The 12,885-nt window shown below is 37.7% G+C and overlaps 1 protein-coding gene across 1 annotated transcript in view; it reads right to left on the bottom strand.

Annotated features, from left to right (window-relative positions):
- Positions 1-12,885, bottom strand: part of LOC126413236 (tubulin polyglutamylase ttll6-like) — a 323,601-nt gene that overhangs the window by 121,949 nt on the left and 188,767 nt on the right. The window contains exons 8-9 of the mRNA XM_050083135.1: positions 1,178-1,306; positions 733-958 (exon numbers count right to left, since the gene is read on the bottom strand). Of these exons, the coding sequence (XP_049939092.1) occupies positions 733-958; positions 1,178-1,306 (355 nt within the window). The remainder of the gene's footprint in view (positions 1-732; positions 959-1,177; positions 1,307-12,885) is intronic.

Raw genomic sequence — 12,885 nt, 5'->3', positions numbered from 1 at the left:
GAGATCAAGCTAGGGCCCATTCGTCTAGATTTTTAAAATATATGCATCATCAGTAGTTTTTAGTTAAAATATGCAATAACCAGTGAAAAGGAGCCAAATCTACAAATACCTATGCAACATGCAAATGCAGTTAATCTGGTCTCTAGTAATGACCATTATCTTCTAAAGTGCTGATTGTCTTTTTTACTAATAATTTTGACTGAGAAAGTGGAGAATTGGTTTTAAAATTCCACTGAAGACAAAGTCATTGTAGACTAATACGAGCTCAGATTAGATGAGAAGCAAATTAGCGAAGTTCTTTGAAAGTGATTTAAGAAAACCACAGAATATCAAACCATAGGAATTTGAACCTAGATCATATTGAATGTGAATCCAGTATCTTAATCACAACCTATCACCCCTCTGTTTCTGGGTAATTTTAATATTTTTGCCATGAGGAAAAAGGACTGTACCCAACAAGTAACTACAAGCAGTTATTAAATTATTACTGTCAACTATGTCTTGTTACTCAGTGTGATTAAATGTATGTACAAAGAAAATAATAATAGATTTAAGATGCCCTGCTGATTATCTGATGTGGTGAAATGGCGAAAAAGAGACTGTTGCTAATGAGATACAAGGCAATGACAGCATTACAGTCCAACTGCTTTTAGTTTCTTTATTTACAGTAAAAGTTTTAAATAGGGAACCTTTAAAATAACACTGATGTTAGGTATGAAAATTTCAAGTTACCTCAAGAATGTATGGTTTCATCCTGTAATCCAATAGTATATCAAAACCCAGAAGTTCAAAGCAAGCGTATGTGTAGTCATGACCCGGAAAACAAGCGTGATAACTGTGTTTTAGGACAGGATGAGCAGCAATTATCGTCTTTATGACGACCTCATCAATGTTCTGCCAAAGTTCTTGAACATTATACTCTTTTTTCTCCAACCATTTGTTTAAGGAAGATATCTTTCTGCAAAAATTAATGTAACAGTGTATCAGAGTGAATGACAGGAGCAGTGTAGCAAGTTATGATTGTGTTGTGACATATTAGTTTTTGTAATTGTTTTGAACAGTATGGCACTGATTCCGTTAACCTTTCTGAGGTGACAACTTATTATGAATACAGTAGTAGTTAACTATGCAATCACACTTCTGTAAACCAACCAGATGTGCTAATTTAGGAACTTACCTTTTGCTACCTGCCTCATCATCCACAACATAGGTACGACTGTACTTATTGACAGCATAGTTTGTCAGATGCATGAACACGTTGCTTGTATTACTAGGAGTTGGTTCTCGATACCGGCATGTTGCAAATCTGTATACCAAAATTTTTATTTCAAATACTGAGATGTTTTGACTTAAACACAATAATATGTTCAAATAAGAGAGAATTTAGGGATACAGGATGATAAATGTACATTCAAACATGCAATTTTATGTATTGTATAACATTAACACACTGATGAAGACATGCTGTTACTCCTGGAGGGTATTAGACACAAGATGGACTGTACATACATTTATGAGTCTCTGTGGTAATGCAGGAAATTCTGTATTGACCAGACTATGAGGTGCATTCAAAAAGAAACTAGACTTTTGATATAGCACACCAATCAGCAGAGGGAGCAAGCTGCAGTTACTGAGAACACATAGTGGCAGGGTTAGAAAACAAAGCAGCACTTGCTGCATTTCACTCTGACAATTACTGAGGAAGCTATATACCCACTAAACTGAGCTAGTGCAGAAGCTGATCAGTGGATTAGTGCCAAAGTGACAAAGAAAGACCTCAAAGAACAACACGTGTACACGAAATTTTGCTACAAACTTGTTAAAAACTTGCTTAGCCAAGCATATGGTGATGACTGTATGAGTCACCTGCAGTGTTATGAGTGGTTTAAGCATTTTCAACAGGGCATAATGTTGGTTGGTGACAATCCCATGCCTGGAAAACCTTCCACACCAACAGATGATTTGTAGAAATCGTCATTTAAAACTGTTCAAGGAGTTGCTGATGAATCCCAGAGTGCATAAAGATGCTATGTGCAGGAAAAAGCCTGACTTGTGGGAAAACCAAGCTTGGATGTTACATCATTTTAATGCACTGGCTCATGGGTCACTCCTTGTCCATGGCAATCTAGCAAAACATCACATTCCCACTGTGCGCCATCTACCATATTCCCTGAACCTAGCCTCAGGAGACTTTTTCCTGTTTCCCAAACTTTTAAACCATATTGAAAGGACATCAGTTCCAAACCACAGAGGAGATTCAGGGTAATGTAACAAGAGACCTGTGTCCCATCCCAGAAAATGCATTTCAGGAGGCTTTCCAAAAATGGAAGCAACTATGAGAATGATGTATTGCCTGTGGAGGGGATTATTTTGAGGGGGACAGTGCTTCAAATGTTGTACAGTAAAGGTGTTATAGCAAAAGTTTGGTTTCTTTTTGAACACACCTTTCATTACAGGTGAACAGTAGTGACATAGATTATTAAGGGCAACTAGAAAATCAACAGTTGTTGAACCTGTATAAATAAATGATACAGGATGGACTATGAAGATCCTCCTATTTCTTTGTCTTTCTGAAACAGTGTTGCTAACAGCTTATTCATAAAACTGGTAATGCAATTAACAATAATAATAATAATAATAAAGATTTTATTGTCTTTAGGCCATTACAGCAATTGACAACGTCAAATGAAGTTACAATTTATAATACATTGTGATAAGGTATTGACTACTGAAATATTTTAGCTTATATTACAATAAATGTACAGTGGGTCATCTGTTGGATTACTGCATTTTACAGTTGAAGAATTCATTGATATCATAGAACGGGTGGGCAATAATCCATTCATGCAGTCTTTCTTTGAATGTATGTTCAGGAAGATCCTATATAGCATGTGGCAGCTTATTAAATAGTTTGTGCCCTATGACTTCATAGCTATTTATTGATTTTGATAGTCTGTGGTAAGGCGTGTATATGTGTTTGATGCTTCTTGTGTTGTAACGTTTCACATCTTGTAGGTTCTTCTTCATAAAGATTAAGACATTGTATATATAGAGGTTTATTACTGTCATAATTTTTTGTTTAGTAAATAAGGGTTTTCAGTGAGCCTTATGTGAAGAATTTGTAATTATCCTAATGGCTTTCTTCTGCAATAATAGGATGTCACGTATATGAGTACAGTTACCCCACAGGATAATGCCATAGGATATTATACTTTGGAAAAATGCAAAATAAGATGATCTGATGTATGTTTCAGCTACACAATTTCTGAGTTGTCTTAATAAATAAATTACTCTATATAGCTTACAACTAATACAGTTTACATGTTGGCCCCAGGATAACTATTCGTCTAAATAAACTCCCAGGAATTTAACAGAACTAGGGTCATCAGATAGTGGCTTGTCTCTTAGAGTGAAGATTATCTGCTGAGTTTTGTTTTCATTTAGCAGGAAACCATTTTCTCTGAACCAATATGCTGCATGAGTGAGTGTATTTTCAGCACAGGTTTCAAGATCATTAAGATTGTTACTGCTATGAAGAAAAGTTGTATCATCTGCATACAATACAGTGGTGGATCTAATAAACGAGGGGAGGTCATTGATCATTATCAGAAACAGGAAGGGCCCCAGTACAAATCAAATTCAAATGGCTCGGAGCACTATGGGATTCAACTGCTGAGGTCATTAGTCCCCTAGAATTTAGAACTAGTTAAACCTAACTAACCTAAGGACATCACAAACATCCATGCCCAAGGCAGGATTCGAACCTGCAACCGTAGCGGTCTTGCGGTTCCAGACTGCAGCGCCTTTAACCGCACGGCCACTTCGGCCGGCCAGTACAAATCCCTGAGGCACACCTACTTTAACATTTTCTATGTTTGACATTTCCTTACCAACACAAACTATCTGTTTACGGTTGTTGAGATAAGCTTTTAATAGTCTGAGACTGTTTCCTTTGATGCCGTAGAATTCTAGTTTCTCTAGTAGTGGCGTGTGCTCAACACAGTCGAAGGCTTTGCTTAGGTCACAGAATGAGACCTGAGCAAAGCCTTTGTTCTCAAAAACTTTGAGGATGTAACTGACTACCGTGTTGATTGCATCAATGGTCGACAGATTCTTCCTAAACCCGTATTGTGTAGCATTAATTATTCCTAGATTCTTAAAGTGAGATGATAATTGTTGGTACATGATGCATTCTATTACCTTGGAGAATGTGGGTACTATTGAAATAGGCCTGTAACTAGATGGAGAGTCTTTATCTCCCTTTTTGTATACTGGGACGATCCTAGACAGTTTTAACTCATCAGGAAAATATCCCTCAAGTAAGCACTTGTTTATGCAATGGGTTAAAGGGTACAGAATGCAATCACACACTTTTTTTAGCAGGTTACATGATATGCCACATATATCTAAGCTATCAGATGATTTCAGTTGTTTTATGACCCCTTGTACATATCTAGGCGATAATTCGGGGAAGGTTAGCATACTTGTATTTAGTGACTGTCTACCCCAATATTGGGAGAGTAACTCTGATGGACTAATGTCTGGTTTGATAATTGCGTCTCCTATTTCTTTCACTGAATTAATAAAAAACTCATTGAGTGTTTGTGGTGGGATATTAATTTTGTCTTTTTTAGTATCTGTGGCAGCATTGTTAATTACTTTCCAAGTAGGCATAGTCTCAATAGCGTATACTATTATCTAGTGCTGATACCAAAGTGAAGCTCAGTCTCCATGCATTCAGTGTTTTGCATTTACAACCAGTGTACTAGCTGTGCCTTATCCAGCAGTAAAGATCACCACTTGAAGACCGACTAACTAATTTATTCATTTGTGGTACAATGTAGATTGTTTAAGGATGCCATCAGTGGTTGATAAAATGATTTTTATTGCATAACATACATATTTGCACTCATTTTTTGTAGTTCCTATATTTCACATTATATAGCATACACAGTTATCTCATGTATTGTTACATAATACATGTTCATGGAAGTAAAGTTAATATTACATGATCAATGGTATTATTTGGCTATCAGAGGCTATTTTAAACATTCATTTACAGTGTAATAACTGTTATTTAATATGTCTTTTTTTAAGACTTTGGCTAAAGGAACTGGTACCATTTACATCTTTAATTTCTTGTGGTCGTATGTGGGAGTTGTGCTTGCTTGAATATGTGTGTACTGTCTACTTTATATGAAGATCTTTTGGCAGAAGGTTCACATATTTAACAGTCTCTTTGTTGTGCCTGTCTGTGACTTTACATACCCTCTAATGATGAGTATCAGTCCATCCATTTCATAATACTGTCTTTATTCTATCCTAGATTTTCTATTGCTTTAAAATGATATATTTGAATTTTAGGTTTGTTTTTCCTGTTTAGATGTAAACAGTGACTCACTCTGATTCCATGCTAGTGTATTGAACTGTATGTGGCATATAGATGAAAATTATTCCTAATTTACATTACATTCCAAAAGATACATCCACATGGACAGTCAGAATTTTTAGCATACTGGATAGATGAACACAATGAGCCTTACTGCTGCTATTTGTCATTATTCGCATGGTCTTTTTCTGTACCTTGAAGTCAGTATGTTTTTTACTAGCACTTATTATCTAAAACATGATCACATAACAGAGGATTGAATGTATATATTGCAATGGAACTGATCAGTGCATCTCCTTTCCCATCATGTGTTAGAGAATCCGTTAAAAATTAGTACACAACATGAGCCAATGGAATTGAAATTGTAATTCTGTATTTAATATAAATCTGATGTTACAATAAAAATGATTGTATGCTTTTTAAATAGAAATAAAGCATAAAGCAATATCAGATTAATTATTTTATGAAAAATGTAACAATTTTTGAATTTTTGATGATTTGAAGTCAAGAATATTTAAAATTTGAATTATGATCATAGTCTACAATTATTCTGAAAGATGAATTAATAGATATCTGCTTTTCTCAATAATATATTAATAAAATGTGATCTTTGGTTATATTGATTATATCAATTGTGTACCCGTATCTTTGTATTAAAATCGTTATATCTCTGTTCTTGTCAAGATGCAACGTGTGTCAAGTTTTGGCACAAAAAAGATGCACTTGTGGGTTGTTCAAGTCATCAGTGTAGTAACGAGTGCATTGTGGTGTTCACCAGATATTGAATAAATGTATTTTAAAAGAGAACAGACAATCTTGAAAGATTTATTATTTCATTAATGTATGGAGACAGAAAACCTGAGAGCTCGTTGTGGCCACTGCAGACAGGAATCAACCAGTGAGACTGCTGTATCACAAATGAGAAGATAAGTTGATCACATTTTTAATAAAATTGCTCAAGATAATCAACTGCCCTGCCCACTCTCAGGTTTGTACTTAAAATAGCTGAACATTTTTTGATTCCAACATAAACACACTTGTTGCTTGGCATGGGACAATTGACACTAATAATAATTTTTGAAGATTTTCTAGATAGTTTAATGAGGGTCAGGAATCACCCAAAATACATTGCTTTGAGGCAATAAATATTACAGGCTGGAGTAAGGATTCAAAGAGCATAACAAGCTGTACATATTCTCTTTGCAAAAACCTTCACATCCTCTGTCCATTTAACCTGGCAATCTACAGTCATCCCCAATAATTTGGTCTCATTTACACATTCTAATACAGACTTGTTGACTTTTGGCCTGGGGCCACTGTGTTTTTTATTCAATCAGATGTTCATAAATTTTGTCTTCTTCACACTGACAGGTTTCGTGCCCTATGAGGTATTCAGGACATGGATCACTGGGCCACAAAATAAATAAATACATCAAAATAAATATATAAATTTAGTGTTACTCTCTTGTCTAGTGAATATTTATGGACATCTCTGATAGCATCATTACCTTGGTGGGACCTCACCATCAATGATGTAAAATATTAGAAAACAAGACTCTTTGGCAGCGAGTTTATCCTCATCCAGGGATAATATCTTTGACTTGCTCATTTCAATATGAACAGTTTTATGCATTTCTTTGTATGTCCATGTTCAGTAAAAAAAAGTGTGTGTTAGTTACATTTCCTGGCATTCCGCTTCTTCCTACGAGCATACCCAGCTGTAATTCCCACAGTGGTGACCCTGCAGCTACTGTAACATAAAATTGTAGTTTGTTGGACTATGTTCGATTTGACAATTGAGCCATCCCATGATTGCCACATTTATGAACAAGATGGACAAAACAGTGATCCCAACAGAGACTCGCATAATGTTTCCTACCACATGGATCAACCCATGTTACGTGTGAAACATAAAAGTGACATTCTATCATGTCATACCATCATCCACAACAATGATGAAATTATTCACAAACAATGCGTAATGACTTTTGACCTCCTCTGCATTTCTAATTATGAGTTTAATCTTTCCTCACACCAACAAGACAATATTCTTCCAAGTACTTCAGATTTATGCAGCATCACATTACATCATTTTACCAGTCCGTACATGTTGGGCATTATCAACTGAATCTGTCTGTAACCTCACGTGGGGCACAGCTGATTTTCTCACACGAGAAGATGCTCAGGTAGCCAACTACACCGTGTGTGGTCCTAGGGATCTTGCCCAGTGTTGATCTCAGAGCACTAACACCAGCACAGCTGGCAATGATCTTGCATGTGAGGGAAGTTATGGAACACAAATTAGTTGTGGTTGACAGACTTTTTGGTATCTTACAGCAATGACAATACATGGATGTCACAGACAACAATGACTGCTACCAGTACATTCCTGGTGCAACATGCTGTCAACAGCTATTAGCAGCTGATAGAATCTGAGTGTTTATGTACACAAATGAGAGTGACGTCACTACACTCCCTGCCTCCTCATGATGGCAGTGACCTTCAGACAGCCGTGATAGCCATTTCCACAGCTGAAAATAATATTCCTTGCACAGGAAAGCTGATGCAACTGTAGCTGCATTGGTTTCACGCTCATTTTGGCAAACGGGTACGCAACTGCTCCATGCCGTTGTAATGGATCTGGGAGATGTGTTATTTTCTACCGGATTTGTCGATACCAAATCTAATGAGGGAGGTTGTAAATGTTTTCTTATATTTTTGTCAGAATATTTTTTGTGAATTGTAATTGGCCTTATTTTAAGCTAATTTGCTTACATGTTCGAGAGTGACAGCATATTGATTAATATTAGTAGATGTGACAAATAATATCAAAGAGACTGGTTACAAGTGGAAGCTTGTGTGTTGTGTGAAATGTCTTTGACGCTGGAGTTGTCTTTAACCATAGTCAGTCGGCAGTGAACACTCGGTGTGTGACGGTGGAACAATGTACAGGTCCCCGTTATAATAATTTGCAAGTGACCAGCAAAAATGAGTTATTCTACTACTTTTTTATATAAACATCAAGAAGGAAGCACATTCGGAAAAATGGTATTTGAAGCACCAAAAATGAGGCAAACGCATTGTACCAGGACATTTCGCAGCCGACGAAAACAGCATTATGGAATCATACTTTCAGTAGATGACTGAAGCCAACACATAAAAGTCAAATATCATCCTATTAACATCCATGGAAAAGTGAGTACTGTCATGAAATATGCTAAACCATGCAACCACCCAAACATAAGACAAGGTCTGCAATAGTTTTTCTGGATCACTGCACTCATTTACATCACCTAGAGCTAAAAGAGGGCCAAACTAGTTTTACCCCATTTCTGAGAGACAGTAGTAGGCTGTACGTGTTAGACAACACGACAAATCAACACTTCCTGATCAACACTGGCTCAGAAGTGACACCATTCCCAGAGACGAACCATCAATGGAGCTTACGATACCTCCCATCCAACTACACAGCACAAATGATAGTCGTATCAAATTTTTCGAAACTGTCTTGCGCACTGTGGTCTTTGGTCTGCATCAGAAATTTCCATACGAATTTCCGGTCACTGATGTTCGAGATCTGATCTTGGTTGCAGATTTTCTCCATTGATTTCGTCTCTTTCCAGATCTAACATGAGTTATTCTCAGGCAAACTATCAGTGGAGAGCCAGTACCTTTTAACACTGGCAGTCTGCCATTACATCCACAGTCTGTTTGGAGTGGCCTATTCCAAGAGCACCTTCCTCCATCCCTACACAACACCTGCCTGTAACCGTTTAATGCTTTTCAGGTTCCTGACTTGGAAATACAAAAGGTGACAGGTGACAATGACTTAAGCAGAAGTGCCAAAGGAGATTCTCAAGCTACACAAGGAGAATCTAAAATTTCACACCAAAATATATTCATTACATGGTGAACTGGTTGCCATGCATTCTTACCTGTGGCGAATGGCATCACCATCTCCGAATACCGACACTGCCCCCCCCCCCCCCTCCCCCTGTTTCCCAGACCACATACGTGACATTTTATACAGTGAGCCGCTTGATTTTGACTCACTGGTACAATCAGCTATGACTACAGAGCTGCCAGCTCTATTCTGGAGAGTGAAACAACATATCATACGACTAGGAACATCAATGTCCCAACCCCATGGCTCACTATAATTTTCATGCACCAGGCTTTAGCAGACTGTGAGTATGTCATGTTATGGGATGATACGATCAGTGCAGCACTGCACTGTATTATGATCCACATCGGGTACTGAAACGGGAAGACAACATTTTTGATATTTTACTACATGGGATGCCAGTCGTTGTCTCAGTGCATTTACTCAAACTCACCAAGATTTTACGAGAAACAAGCAGCAGACCTGATGCAGGAAGTACTCGAACTGGTGATAACTCTCATGTCACTCTGGAGCATCAAACATTGAAAATACTGACACTGTATTCAAGGAAGCCTTGATGTGCAACCAATTCAAGCAAATGACATAAGCATGAAACTTATAGGTGACGTTTTCATGGTTGAAGGATAGCATAAGGAATGACAGGTTGTGACTGGTTTTATTTCCAGACAGTTCACTCACCACTACAAACTACCCAATGGCACTGAACCTGCAGCAATAACATCATGGCCAACTGTTTCCTAATGATTACAGCTCCTAGTAAATGACTGCTGTCAGGAAGCTCGCAGGCACACCTTCTCTTCTGTCACATCCAAAGAAAGCACCTTGCCCCCACAACTTAATAACCTCAAGACAGCCATCCTTTTCTTCTTGCCAAAAGTTGTGGCCCAGCTGTGTCCTACATTGCAGCCAGCCATGGCATGACTGGTCATGCGCAAGTGCTCGAAAATGATATCAGCAGCTGCGACATTCGGCGACCTCCATCCACCAGTGCTTCACACTGCACGGGAAGGGGAGAGAGGAGCTCTGTGAGGACCACACCATTGATGCTGCAAAATATTAGAAAAGAAGTCTCTTTTGCAGCAAGTATAGCTTCCTGCACCAACAATATCTTTGACTCGCTCAGTTCCTTGTGAAAAATTATATCGTGTGCCCATATTTCTTAGTCTGTGTGTGTTTAGTAATAAACTGTGTGTTAATTGCATTTAATGTTGTTCTGCTTCTTCCTGTGAGCATACTCATCTGGAATTCACAACAAGCTTTTGTTATCAACTGCATTGTTGTTTTATCTGTGATCAGCGTAGTGCTGTCATCAGCAAACAGTATTTTTTCTTAATTTTTGACACACAATGGGAAATCATTAATATAAATTAGTAAAAGGATCAATAAACTCCCCTGAGGTACATCTATATAAGTATATTTTGAGTCTAATAAGCATTTTACCAATAATCTTCTTGAAGTATGTGAAATTTGAACTTGTTGGACTCTGTTTTCTACATAACACTCAAACCACTTATTTACCACACCCCTTATTCCTAACACCTCTAGTGGTCAACAATGTCAAAAGTTTATGATCCATAGGACCTGCTGCATACTATGTCAGTAAGTTACATATTTATAACGAGTATCCAGACTCACTGCTGTGTGATGTTAACTTTTATTTTTTTCTTTCACTACAGATCTGTTTCAGCTAAATTGCCATTATCGAATGACGTATATATTGTCAAGATGGACTGACACATATGTAACATCACTAGTGACTGTATTTTGACTGTCTTTCTAACGGGTGGTTGTAACTAAACTATCCCTATTTAACACATTATAACATGGAAACTAATTACTGTATGAGGGCCAAACTTGGTAGCATTAATGTCAAGGACATGGGGAAGAGAAATAATGCAGAATCAATTCAATTGAAACACTTTTAATGTGGTGCTACAGTACATCATACCATTACATACCGGTACCATTACTGCTATAAAAGGGGTTCAATATGGCGCTCATCAGTATCCAGAAGAGTCTAAAAGCACAGGATTTCATTCTACACAGAAGAACGAAGCATGTCCTTTAGTATGCTGGCTATCTCTCTTGATATGCTGTGCTTCAGACCAGCACATGTGTAAATGTTCACCTGGTAAACCCTGTCATTCAGATAGCCCCACAACCACAAATCACAGTGAGTGAGATCAGGTGATTGTGCTGGCCAAGCATATGGAAATGATCGCGTCATGATTCAATCCTTTCAAAATGTGTTTCAGAAAAGCAGGGGAACTTCATGAGCGATGTGCAGTGGGGTCTCATCTTGCATGAAAACTGTTGAGTTCAATGAGTCTCTCTCCTGTAGGATGGGTATGACATGCTGGCGAAGCATATTGCAGTAACACTGGCCAGTCACACTACTCGTCTTTGGTTTTTGAGTGCCACCCTGTTAAAAAAAGAATTGGCCAATGATGAATGCAGCCATGAAGCCACACCATGAGGAGACATGTACACCATATAGAGAAACTTTATGCACAGTGAATGGAGGTGAAGATCCCCACACTCGGCAATTCTGTGTGTTCACCTCACCTGTCAGAGAAAAATGAGCTTCATCTGTCCATAGGATGGTCTAGGGTCAGTCCTCATCAACTTCAATCCTTGCAAGAAAGTGTAGAGTGAAGTAAACACCCTGCTGTGCATCCTGTGATGCTAGCTGCAGTATGATATGGATGTTGTATGGATACCATTGAGAATAGTTTGAAGCACCTTCCATAAAGTGGACCATGGGATGTTCAATTTTAATGATACAGCGTGTGCACTTCCTGATGATCGGGAATTGATGCAGCATTGTCTGCCATAGTAACAGCGATTTCATCAACAACCTATGGTGCAAACAGTCATCAGCCTCATACTGGAGTGACACCCAGTTCTCCAGTTGATTTGAACTTCTTCATCATGCTCTGCACAGCAGGTGGAGAAAGAGGACCCTTCCATAATCCTTTCAGCTCGTGATATTCTCTAAATGCAGCTGCAGCATTACTGTTGTTTTGATAATACAGCTTCACCAATAATACCAATCTCATGTTGACACATCAACAAGCGCACTGAAACTGGTTAGATGTGTGAGACTATGAACCACGATGACAGATCACTGCACCTGATGGCATAAATGGAACTGGACAGTGGTGCTGTAATGCATGGAAGTTATACTCTGGACATTAATGCTAACAAGTTTAATATTTGCATGGTTATTAGCTTTCATGTTTTAACATGTTAAATAAGGAAAGTTTAATTATAACCACCTGGTATGTTTGCTGGATAAGGTGCTAATTAATTTGTTATGACAGTGACTGTATTTTGACTGTCATTCTATATTCCTTGAATTAAGGTCGTAATTAATTTGTTATGACAGTAATTTGACAGTTTTTCAGCTACTGTCAAATTACTGTCATAAAAAAATTAGTTACCACTAGAGTTCAGCGAATATATAATGACAGTCAAAACACAGTTGCCAACAATCTTATATGTATGTCAGTAGTGAAAGGAAGAAAATAAAAATTAATACCACACAGCAGCGAATCTGAACACTCCTTATAAAAAAATTGTTAAAAGCCCT

This window comes from Schistocerca serialis, chromosome 7 (genome assembly GCF_023864345.2).
Source record: "Schistocerca serialis cubense isolate TAMUIC-IGC-003099 chromosome 7, iqSchSeri2.2, whole genome shotgun sequence".
Lineage (NCBI taxonomy): Eukaryota > Metazoa > Arthropoda > Insecta > Orthoptera > Acrididae > Schistocerca > Schistocerca serialis.
The sequence above is the reverse complement of the archived record's forward strand: the minus strand, read 5'-3'. Positions and strand labels throughout refer to the sequence as shown.